We start from the raw sequence: 12,676 nt of genomic DNA, 5'->3' as shown, positions 1-12,676 counted from the left end.
ATATATCCAACTGCTAACAAAGGGACTGGGTGACAGTACAAGAATCTAAGTGCAAATCTAGTGTTAAATATAAAAACAAATGACTCAACCCAGTGAATCACTAATATTTTTGTAGATGATCAATAACACATTTATACTTAGCTTGGTAGTTAACCTAAATTTTGTCATTACTCTTACTGAAAACAAGCTTATTCACCTGAAGAATCTGGGCATGTTGAAAAGCTTTGGGGCCAGCCCTGGTGGCCTACTGGTTCAATTCGGCACACTCTGCTTCGGTGGCCCAGGTTTGGTTCCTGGGCGCGGACCTATACCACTCGTCTGTCAGTGGCCATGCGTGGTGGCAGCTCACATGCCAAAAAAAACAGGAAGATTGACAGTGGATGTTAGCTCAGGGTGAATCTTCCTCAGCAAAATACCCCCAATAAAACAAAACATAAAAACAAACAAACAAAAGTTTCGGTCTACATGTAACGTAGTGTACTACCAGAAAGGTTAATTCCTTTTCATCTTCAGAATCAATTTTATCCTGTAGGTATCATTATAGAAGATTTAAAAGGCATTTTGTTAATTTAATCTTTGTACTATTTCTTAACAGTCATGATGGACTGAATATGTCTAATTTAAGACATCTATCTGCATTTGTTGGTAGACCTTAGGACTAAGACTAGATTAATTATTATACAAAAATTCTGTTAAATTGGCTTAAAAATATTACCTCCTCATTAAAAACTTATACAAAGTGTCTTTGTAAATGCGTCCCACAAAAAACAATGTAGTAATTCTTTTCTGATAATTATACTGTCAGAAAACAAAGAACAAATTTAAAGAAAACTTTCACATATAAAAATAGTTATTATACAATAATTACCTCATTTTATTTTTCCTTTACCTTAATCATATACTTTAAAAAAGATATGAAAGATGTTAAATAAAATTTGGGAATTGGAATAAAGCATCATAAATGCCAAAAACACAAACTCCAAGTGGTTTCACATAGCCACATATTTAAATATACCTAACTAACTTTCAAATCTAGCTGCCTGATACAATGCACTCTGGTCTGCTGGAAATGGTGCTGTGACCCAAGGCGAGTTGCACACAAAATGGTGTCGCTGAGAGAAAGGGCCTGTTTTACCCAGCACTCTTTAGAGGGGCTCTACTGCACTAACATGGCTGTTAAAAGCTTTAATTCTGCCAGCTATTTTCGAAATACCCAACGACACTAATAAGATTGCAGAAAACAGCCTCCTGATGTGCATTACTTATGATACAAATTACTTTTTTTTTTTTTTAGATTTTATTTATTTATTTATTTTCCCCCCAAAGCCCCAGTAGATAGTTGTATGTCATAGCTGCATATCCTTCTAGTTGCTGTATGTGGGACACGGCCTCAGCATGGCCGGATAAGCAGTGCATCGGTGCGCGCCCGGGATCCGAACCCAGGCTGCCAGCAGCTGAGCGCACGCACTTAACCCCTAAGCCACGGGGCCAGCCCGATGATACAAATTACTTAACATGACTCCCAGTAGCCCTGACTTTAGAGCCAATTCCACAGGCACATACTTAGGCCACGTTACAGGATACATAATATTTACTATTTTATTTACCACCCAAGATGTTTCTCAACTAGTAAGTTTGGAATTATATTTATAGGTAGTAGTGTAGGTACCTATAAACTTGTTTATGGGGTCAGTGTCAGCACCATGAATTATAGACACTTGGGAGACATGGACATGCCTTGGATTCCTTTGGTACACTCTTTAGTCTCCAGCACAGTGGTGTTCATGTAACTGGTACTTTCAGTAAATATTTACCAAGACTTCTTTAAGCATTCCATCTGGGGATTCTTGTAGAACCAAGCCAACTTCAAAAATTTCCTAGGCTTTGAAAATTTAATAAATGAAAGGCACTTGATGTTAGTGAACATAATTCAAAAAGGTGGTGTTAAATTAACATTAGAAGTGGTGATTGTTCTGTATGTGCCCATGTATGTAAAGTAGAATCCAAGAGAAGGAGTTAAAGAATACACTAGAAACAACATGGGACAGAATATGAATAGGGTTAGACTTGAAAATGAAAAAAATCTTTCAGCTTTTGTATTATAGATTATAAAAAAAGATTATAAAATAATCTTTATGAGGAAATATTGGGGAAAGGGGTAAAGTGGTATTAAAAAAAAACAAAACTTGGGGCCGACCTGGTGTCACAGTGGTTGGATTTGCGCACTCCGGTGGCCTGGGGTTTGCAGGTTCGGATCTTGGGTGCAGACCTACTGACCGCTCAGCAAGCCATGCTGTGGCAGGTGTCCCACATATAAAGAGGAGGAAGATGGGCATGGATGTTAGCCCAGGGCCAATCTTCCTCAGCAAAAAGAGGAGGATTGGCAACAGATGTTAGCTCAGGGCTAATCTTCCTCACCACAAAAAAATCCCCACAAAACTCTTCCAATATAATAAAACATAGTCCTAATGGGTTTTTGGGAAAACTGAAGCTTTTAAAAAATTAATTGACCTCTTTTGATCAATTGGATTTTTACTATTGCATATGCTCTGAATTGTAACTAAACAACTACATGTTATACACAATGTCTTGTGTAAATGCAAGGAAAAACCTTTTGGATTCTCTGAGTCTGAATAACTGAGAAACTAAAAGATTCCATCTTTAGATTTATATACTTGATTTTCTTACAAAAATAACTTTAGTTATTATGCTAATATTTACGTGAAAATGGCAGTCTCCAACAGTAAACTACTAATGGGAATAACCACAGTATTATTATGACAAATAGTGAAACAAACTTGCAAAGTTATTTTTCCTATTTGAATAATGAAGACATGGGACAAAAGTGAAAAACCACAACTATAAAGAAAAAAAGGCAAATATAAATAAAGGATACACATCAAAAAAGAAAGTCCAGAAGGCAAAACCATAAATAGTAAAAAGAGGCTTCAAAAGTCAATTACTACTACAGGGAAAGCTTTTATGAAAGCCAATTCAGAAAATAAATGAGCACATATCTTTAAAACATAGAACTCTAAATACCTGATATATTTGGGATACTCTACAATGCCCAGTTAATTGCTGTAAATATTTTTTTCCTCAGATGTTTCTGGATGCTATAAAAATCTATAGGATTTATTTGCTTACTGTCACAAAAAATTTTTCTTAATTGTGAAAAATTAAATCTATTCTTCAACTTTTAGTAAAGAAAGAAAATGAAGAATCTCTTCACTATAATAAAGCATGAAAATAAGATATCTGTTTATTTTGTCACATAGTGAGTGTTTTTTAAATAAAATATGTTTTCAGAAAATTTTTAGGAAAACAGGTGACTAAAAACCAAGTTATCTGCTTTCAGGCCAGCCATAAAACTTGAAGTGATAAAGTCCACTTTGTACAACTCAGACATGCATGTAGACAATAGCAGAGCAGGCTCATGTCTGAGCCAGCCAGACCAAACGTTTCCAGGGGTCAGCAATCTATGGCCCAGGGACTGAATGTGGCTTGTGGCCTACCTGTATATGAGCTGAGTGTGGCCCTGAGCTAAGAATCGTTTTTACATTTTTTTAAAAAGTTGAAAACAAAACAAAACAAAACGAAACCAAAGAAGAATACGTGACAAAAAACCATACATGGTCTACAGACCTTTCCTTTACAGCAGTGTTGTACAGAATTCAGACAGTGCAATTACAAGTCCAAGATAATGCTGATTTATTCCCATCAAGAATGTAACACTCTAAAAAGATGTCTTCTGAGGTCATTTGTTAGAATTTCTTTTCAATTGTTTCTTCATCCTCGACATCATTAAAGTTCATCCTACAATAATAATGTACAAGTCATTCAAAGACAAAGGCAGCATGAGTTTATAATGTTGAAAACAAGGTAAAGTAATATAAACTAACCAAAATTTTACCTTTTCAAAAATAATTACTCAATATTTTTCTTTAATGGATCATCACATGAAATATACCTTGCTAATTATAACAACAGAAAAGAAAAGGATATCTCATAGTTCTTATGTGCCCACAACAGATAGTACCAATTACAGTTTACACACTTTCAAAGTCATATCTTGGTATGCTCTTTAACTTAATATCACTTATGATATTCTGATATGTGACTAATAATGTTTTCTTTTTCAAGTGTTTAACTTGGGATGGAAGTCGCAATGTGGTTCTGTAAAGCCAGATGTCTCTAGCCCTCTCCAGAGTCTGCTGTTTTTGTCCTTCTTTCACCTTATATGGAAAGAATACAAAAAACCTCATCTGTGATTGTATTAAACGCCATTCAGAAAGCACTCTAGCATTCATGGACGCTTTGGTCTGTTTCTAAGTATGTCCTAGAATTTAAAAAAGGAAAAAATGAACAGCCCTTTCAGAGAATAGCAGTAAAGAGGTTGCACTGCTTCTTCATAGATTAAAAACTCAAGGAAGGGCCAAGAGGAACATAGGTTCCAACACATCTCGACTATACCAGGAACAAAAGAAAATTTGCTATCCATAATGTGTTATGAGACTCCAGTATATTTATTTCTAACAAGTCAATACTTTATTTACATTTGAACAAAATTTAAATAATTTATGGCATAGTCACTATTTTTTGTTAAATGGTTTTACTCATCTAAATTTCTAAGCATTTCAGTATGTAGAGGCTATATTCTGATTGTCATATTTTCCAAAGAAGAAATTTCCAACTACCTTACTAGTTTTTGAAGCTTCATTTTACCTGTTTATTCATAGATATAATGTATAGTAAGAAAAAATTTAATAATGTTTGCCAAAGTCAGCTCTACACTTAGTTCTTACCTTATTCCTCTTTCCATGGCTTTGGAGATTTTCCAATTTTTCATATATTAAGGTAGCAATCTCTTTTGCATCTCTGGCTTCTATTTGCTCTCCCCAGGTATTTCTCTAAAATGAAAAACACTCTTCTTATAATCTTTTTTTTTTTTTTAATTTTATTTATTTATTTATTTCCCCCAAAGCCTCAGTAGATAGTTGTATGTCATAGCTGCACATCCTTCTAGTTGCTGTATGTGGGACGCGGCCTCCGCGTGGCCAGACAAGCGGTGCGTCGGTGCGCGCCCGGGATCCGAACCCGGGCCGCCAGCAGCGAAGCGCACGCACTTAACCGCTAAGCCACGGGGCCGGCCCTCTTATAATCTTTTAAACATCTAATCAAAACATGACATTGCCATCTAAGAAACTTGACTAAATATTCCTTAAAGTTCCAAGTGTTTGAAACTCAAATTTCTTCCAAAGAAATAATGCTGCAAAAGTACAGTTAACCCATAATTTACATGAAATACTAACAATACTATTACAGGAACATGTAAAATAATTCCTTGGAAAAAATGCATTGCTGACTCCAAATGTCTCAAAACATCTAAATTGTATAAGAAAAGATGTCCCCAGAGGACCAAATCACTCTAATCTAATATAGTCATTGGCACAGACAAAAGCCTGACCAACTGCAACAATGGAAAGCAATGTATATCTCCTTGTTCTCATCTGCCCACAGCAGGAAGGTGGCTGAAAAGTAGGGGAGGGGCAGGTCAATATACCCAGGTCTGCTTATTTTGGATCTGGAGCCACCTGTTCCCTTCTTCCTGGTGGGAACCCCACACTGTATGCTAGCATTTTGTTTCTGTGTATAAAGTGCCCACCTGCTTGGATTTCTGTTTACTCCACTCATTATTCTGCTTTGGCCTTTTCATCTGGCCTGGACTTCTGGAGGCCAACTCTGTCTTTCAGTTTGACAGGGATATTCTGAGTCCTATTCTTGTCCTCTGGGCGAATGGTAACATCATCTTTTCAAACAGTTCCCTCTATGGCCTGGTTAATTTTGTGGCTGCTCATTATACTGATACTTCCCCAACATCATTCTACTGGAATAAGACTTCTATTTATGTCACCCATTTCTCGGCTGTTCTGAGAACAGGGAAGTAGAGCTAGTGATCTCAAAGGAATGCAGAGTCAGGCTGTGGTACAAGCTCCTTTACTCTCACTGAGTTCTGCTTACCCCAGGCCGTTCTTAAGACAGAGATAGCCTCTTGACAAATCAAAAGCTTTCACTGAAAAATTTACATGTCTCACAATTCTAGATTTCTGAAATTCATCATCTAAGTTCTTTAATTCTTTTTCAAAGTGTATTATAATTACCAATAAACAACATGAGATCTTAATCGGATATTATTCCTCAAAAAGTATGTATTAAAATATTTAATATTATTTATTTCAAATGTTTTACCAGAAAACACGAATACGTGGCAAATATTTATTTTATCACAATTCTAGGGTCAAAAATGTCATTCTTTTACCTGAGAAGAGAGCAAAGGTATGAGTACTTTCTGTCAGCAATTATACTGGCTGAACGACATATGCTTTTGTATCAATGATCATAGAGGTTATCACCTGAATTTTAAGACCCGTTCTTAGATATTTAGTTTTCTTGTTGAAAAAAATAAAGCATGTTGTCAGTGGCCCAAAAAAGGAATTATGACCGAACCAAGGAACCCTAAATTTTTATTTCGTAGCCTAAACCACTAATAAATATTCCTCAAGATAAATGCTCAGGGACTAAGGCTATTTTAAAAGTATTATGACAGTATTCTCTTAATATTTTTTCTTTCCTCAAAAATTAATTATAAAGGTAATATATGTTAATTCTATAAAAGCAGGAAATACAAAACTTCACACAAAATAAATAATTACCTTGAATTCTATCACCCACAGAAAACCACTACAGTCATGAGTCACTTAACGACGGGGAGGCATTACGTGATTCCACCAGTGCGTCAACATCATAGAGTATACGTACACAAACCTAGATGGTATAGCCTACTACACACCTAAGCTATGTGATAGTAATCTTACGGGACCACCGTCATACATGTGGGCCATCATTGACTGAAATGTCGTTACGTGGCACATGACTGTAGTAGTATTTTGGTATATCTCTTTAGTAGTTTTCCTATTCATGGTTATAAAAATTTTAAGGCAATGGAGAGATCATATCAACTGTGAGACAGAAAAACCTTTTAAAATCACTTTTACTTGTAAAAAGAAGCTTGTTTTAGTAATACGCAATAAAACAAAAAATGACAAAGGGAGAAGAAACTAGAAAAAGCATTACTCAGACTAAAAATAAACCTTTTGCCCTGGGCCTGCTCATGGAAAGGAACACAGAAGAAAGCCTGTGCGTACCTTTGCTCTTTCGTAGGGATAAAATTTAACAGTCGGGTAGGCTCTGATCCCGGCTTTCTGGCAGGTTTGAGCGTGAGCCTGACAGTCTACTTTCCCAGCTTTCACTTTTCCTTTAATCATCTGAAAAGAGAAAAATACGGTTTGCCATTCTCTTTGGCATAAACTATTTTGGCAACCACAAAGCAATATGATACTAAAAACTTCAAATCTTTATAAATCTAAGAATTTGTTATTTAGAAAAAACTTAGTTTTAATCCTTTCCATTCCTTCCAAATTCTTACTGGCTCTTTTTAAACTCCTATTTACTGAGTACCACCTCTCCAGCAGCAAATAGCCTCTCCTCTGCCTTAGCGAGAAAATTGAGAAGCTTAACCCCGACTTCCCTCAGCTTCTTGCCGGTACCCACAGCTGGTCTGTCACACCCCAAACATCTCAATTCTGTCCTCACCCTTCCCCCCCGCTCTGGTCTCACGTGCCGAGGGCGCACTCTGTCTCGTGGAGGCCGACTCCTCCACCTCCATCCCCCAGTTCCTGCCCGTCAGGTCTCTTTCTTGCTCTTCAGCACTGTACACACAGGATCAAAGAAGGATTTCTTCTTTGCACTGATTCCTCTAGCTACCACCCTGCTTCTCTTTCTTTCTCTCTTTTTGAGTGGTTTACTCTTTTATCACTTTTTCTCATCATCTACTTATTTATTAGCAGATTTTAGTCCAGCTTCTGTTCTTCCTGCTCCCTCCACTGGAACTGCTCTAAGTTCACCAACGACCTCTGCTTCGCCCGACAGAATGCACGCTTTCCAGCCTTGTTAATGGGCACCTGACAGCGCTGGCCACTCCTGTCTCCTCTCTCTCTTTTCCCTTGGTATTTATCACTATTCTCTCCCGGCTTTCCCATCCTCTGGCTGTTCTTCCTCACTTCTAGCATGGGGACCTCCTTCTACACCTGCCCCTCAAACTATAATATCCACTCACAGTTTCATCTGTGGTTAACGATTTTTTCACTGTGAACAATCTCCCAGGGAGGTTTCATCTACCTATATGCTGCAGAGCCCCGAGCTCTCCCCTCGACTTCAGTCAGCGATGTGCTGGCTATAAGCACCTTAACCCCAATGTTTCTAAAATGAATCCTCTCCCCTCAACTTTCTCTTCCTTCCGTCTTACTATTCACTCACTTGAACTAAGCCAGAAACTACAGCCATCCTAGATTCTTTTCTTTCCCACATTTATCACGAACAGTAAATCCTATTCTTATGTCTCTCTTATATTTGTCTCATTCTTTCTAACACCACTGCCCTAATCCTGGTTCAGGTTATCATTTCTCACTTCAGGACAATTAAAATATCTTTGCTGCCTCTAGTTTTGTTCCCAAGGCTGGGGTACCCAATAGGTAGACTAACTTGTGTTAGGGCACCAGCAAAGCTGCCTGCAGAAGCATGTACACACACGCACGTGCACACACACACACTCACACTCACATTGAAGGTCAGAGAAATCTAGAAATGTTACTTTAAGTTTTAGGTCATTTCCAAAATGTTTATATATTAGTTGGCTTGTATTTTCAGTTACTTATAGGAGGACACCACACTGTTTTTGGTGCTCTAAATATCCTTCTGGGCTTGCTGGCCTGTGTTCAGTACATCCAATGTGATCTTTCTAAAACGTAAAATGGATCCTGCCATATCCAACAGTTCTCCTCTAATTCTTATATAGAACACATTCTGGACACTATGAAATCCCTGAGGAAAAGTGTGCAATGGGACTAGCGTGAGGAAGACGACCGAATCTCCTCCTCCTCGCCTATTAATATATTGAACCTCAGTTTTTGCGATTCCCCTTCTGTCTTTATTCTCTGGTAATACTGGACCAACAGCGGAGAACCCTGAACAGGCCCCACTTTCTCGTGTCCCTGCATCTTTGCAAATATTGTGTTCTGATTAGGGGACTCTCTAGCCAACCCCTTCAAGTACCAAACTCCTAGTCATGTTATAATTCTCATCTCAGACACTAACTTCTGTGGAGACTTTTGTCTCCTCCTGGCATGACTGACATGCTTCTTCCCATGTTTTTGCTTCACTCTCATTTCACTAAAGCAATGATCCTGTTGTATTATATTCATTTATTTGCGTTTTATCTTCCCACTAGAACAAAATCTTCTTAAAGACATGGAACTTTTGTCTTTCCATTTGTGTAGCCCCAGTATTTAGCAAAATGCTTTTCACTTGGTAGTTTACATTTGCTGAATGAATGCTCTTTTTCGTGTTTAATAATTTTCTGCTATATTCAAGATATAGTTGCATTAAAAAATATACAACTAAGCTAAGTTTTTCAGTACATGAGGGAGTAAAACATTTTATTAGAATTACTGGGGAAAAAGGAAGTATAAGAGGAAAAGAAGATATAATAAGTGGAAAAAATGAATAACCTTTTATCTGAAGGACCAGGCAATAACTAAAATAATCTTTTATGACTCCCAGGAGCTTTGAAATCCCTTTGCTAAAAAATTCCCATGGCTTGGGATGTTCAGCTTTTGTTTGAGACTGGGGAAACTGGAGGTGACTTTCTCTTTCTAATGAGTGTTCTGTAGCCCACAGCAAAGTTCCTTGAGTATAGAGGCAAGGAAGCTATCAATCTGGATTAGGTCATTAACAGGTCTGTTATGACAGAAACACCAAAAACTCTGACTGCATTCAGTTTAATTTTATAAGCATTTACTGAGTTAGACACTGGGGATATAAAGATGGATAAGACATGTGCCTTGCCCTCAAGCAGCTCATAGTCTTATGCAGGAGATGGATATCTAAATAATTAACACATATTGATAAGTACACTGAGGGAGTACAAGATACCAAAGTGACATTGATTAACTGAGAAGAGCAGAGAACACAGAAGTGCTGTTAGAGCAGGGTTTTGTAGGATAAGGAGAAAAAAATCCTGATGACCAAGGTAAGGGAAAGGAATTTTAGAGAGACGGAACAGCATGTACACAGGGGTACTAGTTCAATGAACCTGGAGGACTTCGTTGTGCCTGGGGTGTGAAGTGTGAGGTGGGGGACAGAGATAAAGCTGAAGAGGCAGGAAGGGAGAGATGAGAGACCTGTAGGCAAGGATGCATGTCAAGAAACTTGGTTAACAGGAAGCCAGAGAAAGCAATATTTTAGGAAGATCATCAGGGCAGAAGTCAAGAAGGCAGACTGCCAGTATGAGACTAGTTAAAAGCACATACGACATGCTTAGGTGAGAGATGATGAAGGCTTGAACAAAGAGGCTAGCAGGGGGATGGGTAGATGACAGATTTGAAAGGCATTTAGGAGACAGAACTAATAGGACGTAGTGATTGCCTGGAGGGCAGCAGAGTAAGGGGGAGGGAAAATAGGAACAAGCAGGACAAGGGAGGTTTCTGGCTGTTAGGGATAGGTAGATGATGTCAACCAACACAGAGATGATGTTAGCTAAAAGCTTTAATAAAAAAGGAAGAAATCTACTGCAAAGATTACAGTCATAGAAATGGAATAGAGTTTTTTAAAATTCAAAGTAAACTTTTAAGAAAAAAAAATTGTATTTGCAATGTTTTTTCTAGTTACAAAACATGCAAGTGACCAAAACGTATTTAACTAGATAGACAAGACTTACCCTAGCCAAGAGCTCAAACTCCGGAGCAAAGTTTTGGCAAGGTCCACACCAAGGAGCATAGAAATCAACCACCCAGTGATTCTTCCCTTGTAAAACTTTTTCATTGAAAGTCTGAGGTGTTAGATCTATGGATGCTTGAGGTAAAAATCTGTGGCAAGCAATCAAAATTATGTTTCATTATACAAAACCAAAGCAAACATCTACAATGTAATGTTGCAAAACTTTCTAAGTTAAAAATGACTTCAAAGAATGACAATGTAATAAACCACAAGCATAACCTGGTAAATTATAATTCTTTAAGTACTTTAAAATGCTAGAACCTTAAACAACCCACAGTAAATTTAGCTATAGACATAAAAGAAAGATAAATAGCATTGCAACTATTTTACACAATAATACATATTTTAATTACTCACCCTAGACCCCAGATTCTTAGGGAATAAGCATCTCTATTCCAACCATTGTAACTACTGAAAGAAGAAAAAATATGTAAGGTGTAAATAGTATTTTCTATTATTGCATTAAGTTGAGAAAGCAATCTCATTGCAGCAATTTAAAAGATAAATTTAGTCTACTGACTTCATCTAGCATCTCTCTTCTCAAATACACCTATCTAAAAATACTGCTTACATGGCTTCTCAAATACATTTTTCTCTAGTTGTGATATTTTTTTGTGCTCCAGACAGACCTAAATGTCTAGCTGCCTGCTGGATATCTCCTACAGACACATTGGTAAGGCAAAACTCAAAATGTCCAAGGCTTTAGTTTCTGAACCTTTACTCCAGTTATCATTGTCTGCCACATTCCTACCCACTTTTTAAGACCCATGCCAAAAGCCACCTCGTAAATGCAGCCTTTCATGATGTCCTCTCGTAGTTGTGATTCCTTTCTCCTTTGAAATCCATGATTCATTTTTACTTTAAATAATATGCATTATATTCTGCCTTGCATTTGAATTTGCAACCTGAAATATCAAGTGGTGTTGTGGAAATGGCATAGGCACTGAGACAGACCTAAGTTCAAACCCAAACTTCAAACCTTAGCAGCTGTGAGACTTAGGAAAGTTACCTAAGGTCTGTGAATCAGTTTACTTATCTGTAACAGTAGGAAGGGTAATAATCCTTATTTCTCAGGATATATGTAAGGACTAGTAGAAATAATGTGAGCCAAGTATCTAGTATAGTACCTGAAACCAAATGGGGACTTAATAAACGTTAGTTCTTCCTCTCTACTAGACTGTCAGCTTCACGAACAGGAGGACTGTTCAATTCACTTTTCATCTTCTCAAGTTCTCATTAGCACACTATCGTAAACATGGTGGGCTCCCAAAAAATATCTGTTGGGTTAACTTTTATTTAGTTAGGATAACTTTTAAATTTTAACTGTATAAATAAATGATTATAATAAATGTCTTCAAATTTTAGAGAACACTTACTGATATTGATAAGCTTTATTTGATTTTTGCGGAAAAAGTCTTATCTCGGGGTATCTCCGAACATTTTCTTGGGCACAAAAAGAATGATACTGTTGGCAGTCTATACTGCCCACGTTGATCAGTCCAGTTAATGTCTATAAAAGAAAAAAAAGGAGATAAATAGATCAAAGAGATTAGAATAAAATTACCTCCATAACTATTTATATGTTTACAATAGAGAAATCATCACTATGGATGGTTTTTATATTATTTATCAGTGATTTTCACCAAATAAAAATGGGAAAGGGCTTAAAACATAAGAGAACATTTGAAGTAATGAACTAGAAATCTAATTTAGTAGTCAAGAACGCACTACAATTATTGCAGATTAAACAACTGATTTTATTCATCTATTACATGGGGAAAAT

General features: G+C 37.0%; 1 protein-coding gene across 3 annotated transcripts in view; it reads right to left on the bottom strand.

Annotated features, from left to right (window-relative positions):
* Positions 1–3,239: 3,239 nt before the first annotated feature.
* DNAJC10 (DnaJ heat shock protein family (Hsp40) member C10) overlaps positions 3,240–12,676 on the bottom strand; it is a 41,704-nt gene continuing 32,267 nt past the window's right edge. For all 3 annotated transcript variants that reach the window (XM_058549373.1, XM_058549372.1, XM_058549374.1), the window contains 6 exons: positions 12,270–12,403; positions 11,251–11,304; positions 10,835–10,982; positions 7,206–7,325; positions 4,806–4,910; positions 3,240–3,816 (listed from right to left, as the gene is read on the bottom strand). In XM_058549373.1, coding sequence (XP_058405356.1) covers positions 3,805–3,816; positions 4,806–4,910; positions 7,206–7,325; positions 10,835–10,982; positions 11,251–11,304; positions 12,270–12,403 — 573 coding nt within the window. In that variant the 3' untranslated portion in view covers positions 3,240–3,804. The remainder of the gene's footprint in view (positions 3,817–4,805; positions 4,911–7,205; positions 7,326–10,834; positions 10,983–11,250; positions 11,305–12,269; positions 12,404–12,676) is intronic.

The sequence above is a fragment of the Diceros bicornis genome, chromosome 10 (genome assembly GCF_020826845.1).
Source record: "Diceros bicornis minor isolate mBicDic1 chromosome 10, mDicBic1.mat.cur, whole genome shotgun sequence".
In the NCBI taxonomy this organism is placed as follows: domain Eukaryota; kingdom Metazoa; phylum Chordata; class Mammalia; order Perissodactyla; family Rhinocerotidae; genus Diceros; species Diceros bicornis.
Note: the sequence above shows the minus strand (reverse complement) of the source record. Positions and strands in the feature narration are given on the sequence as shown.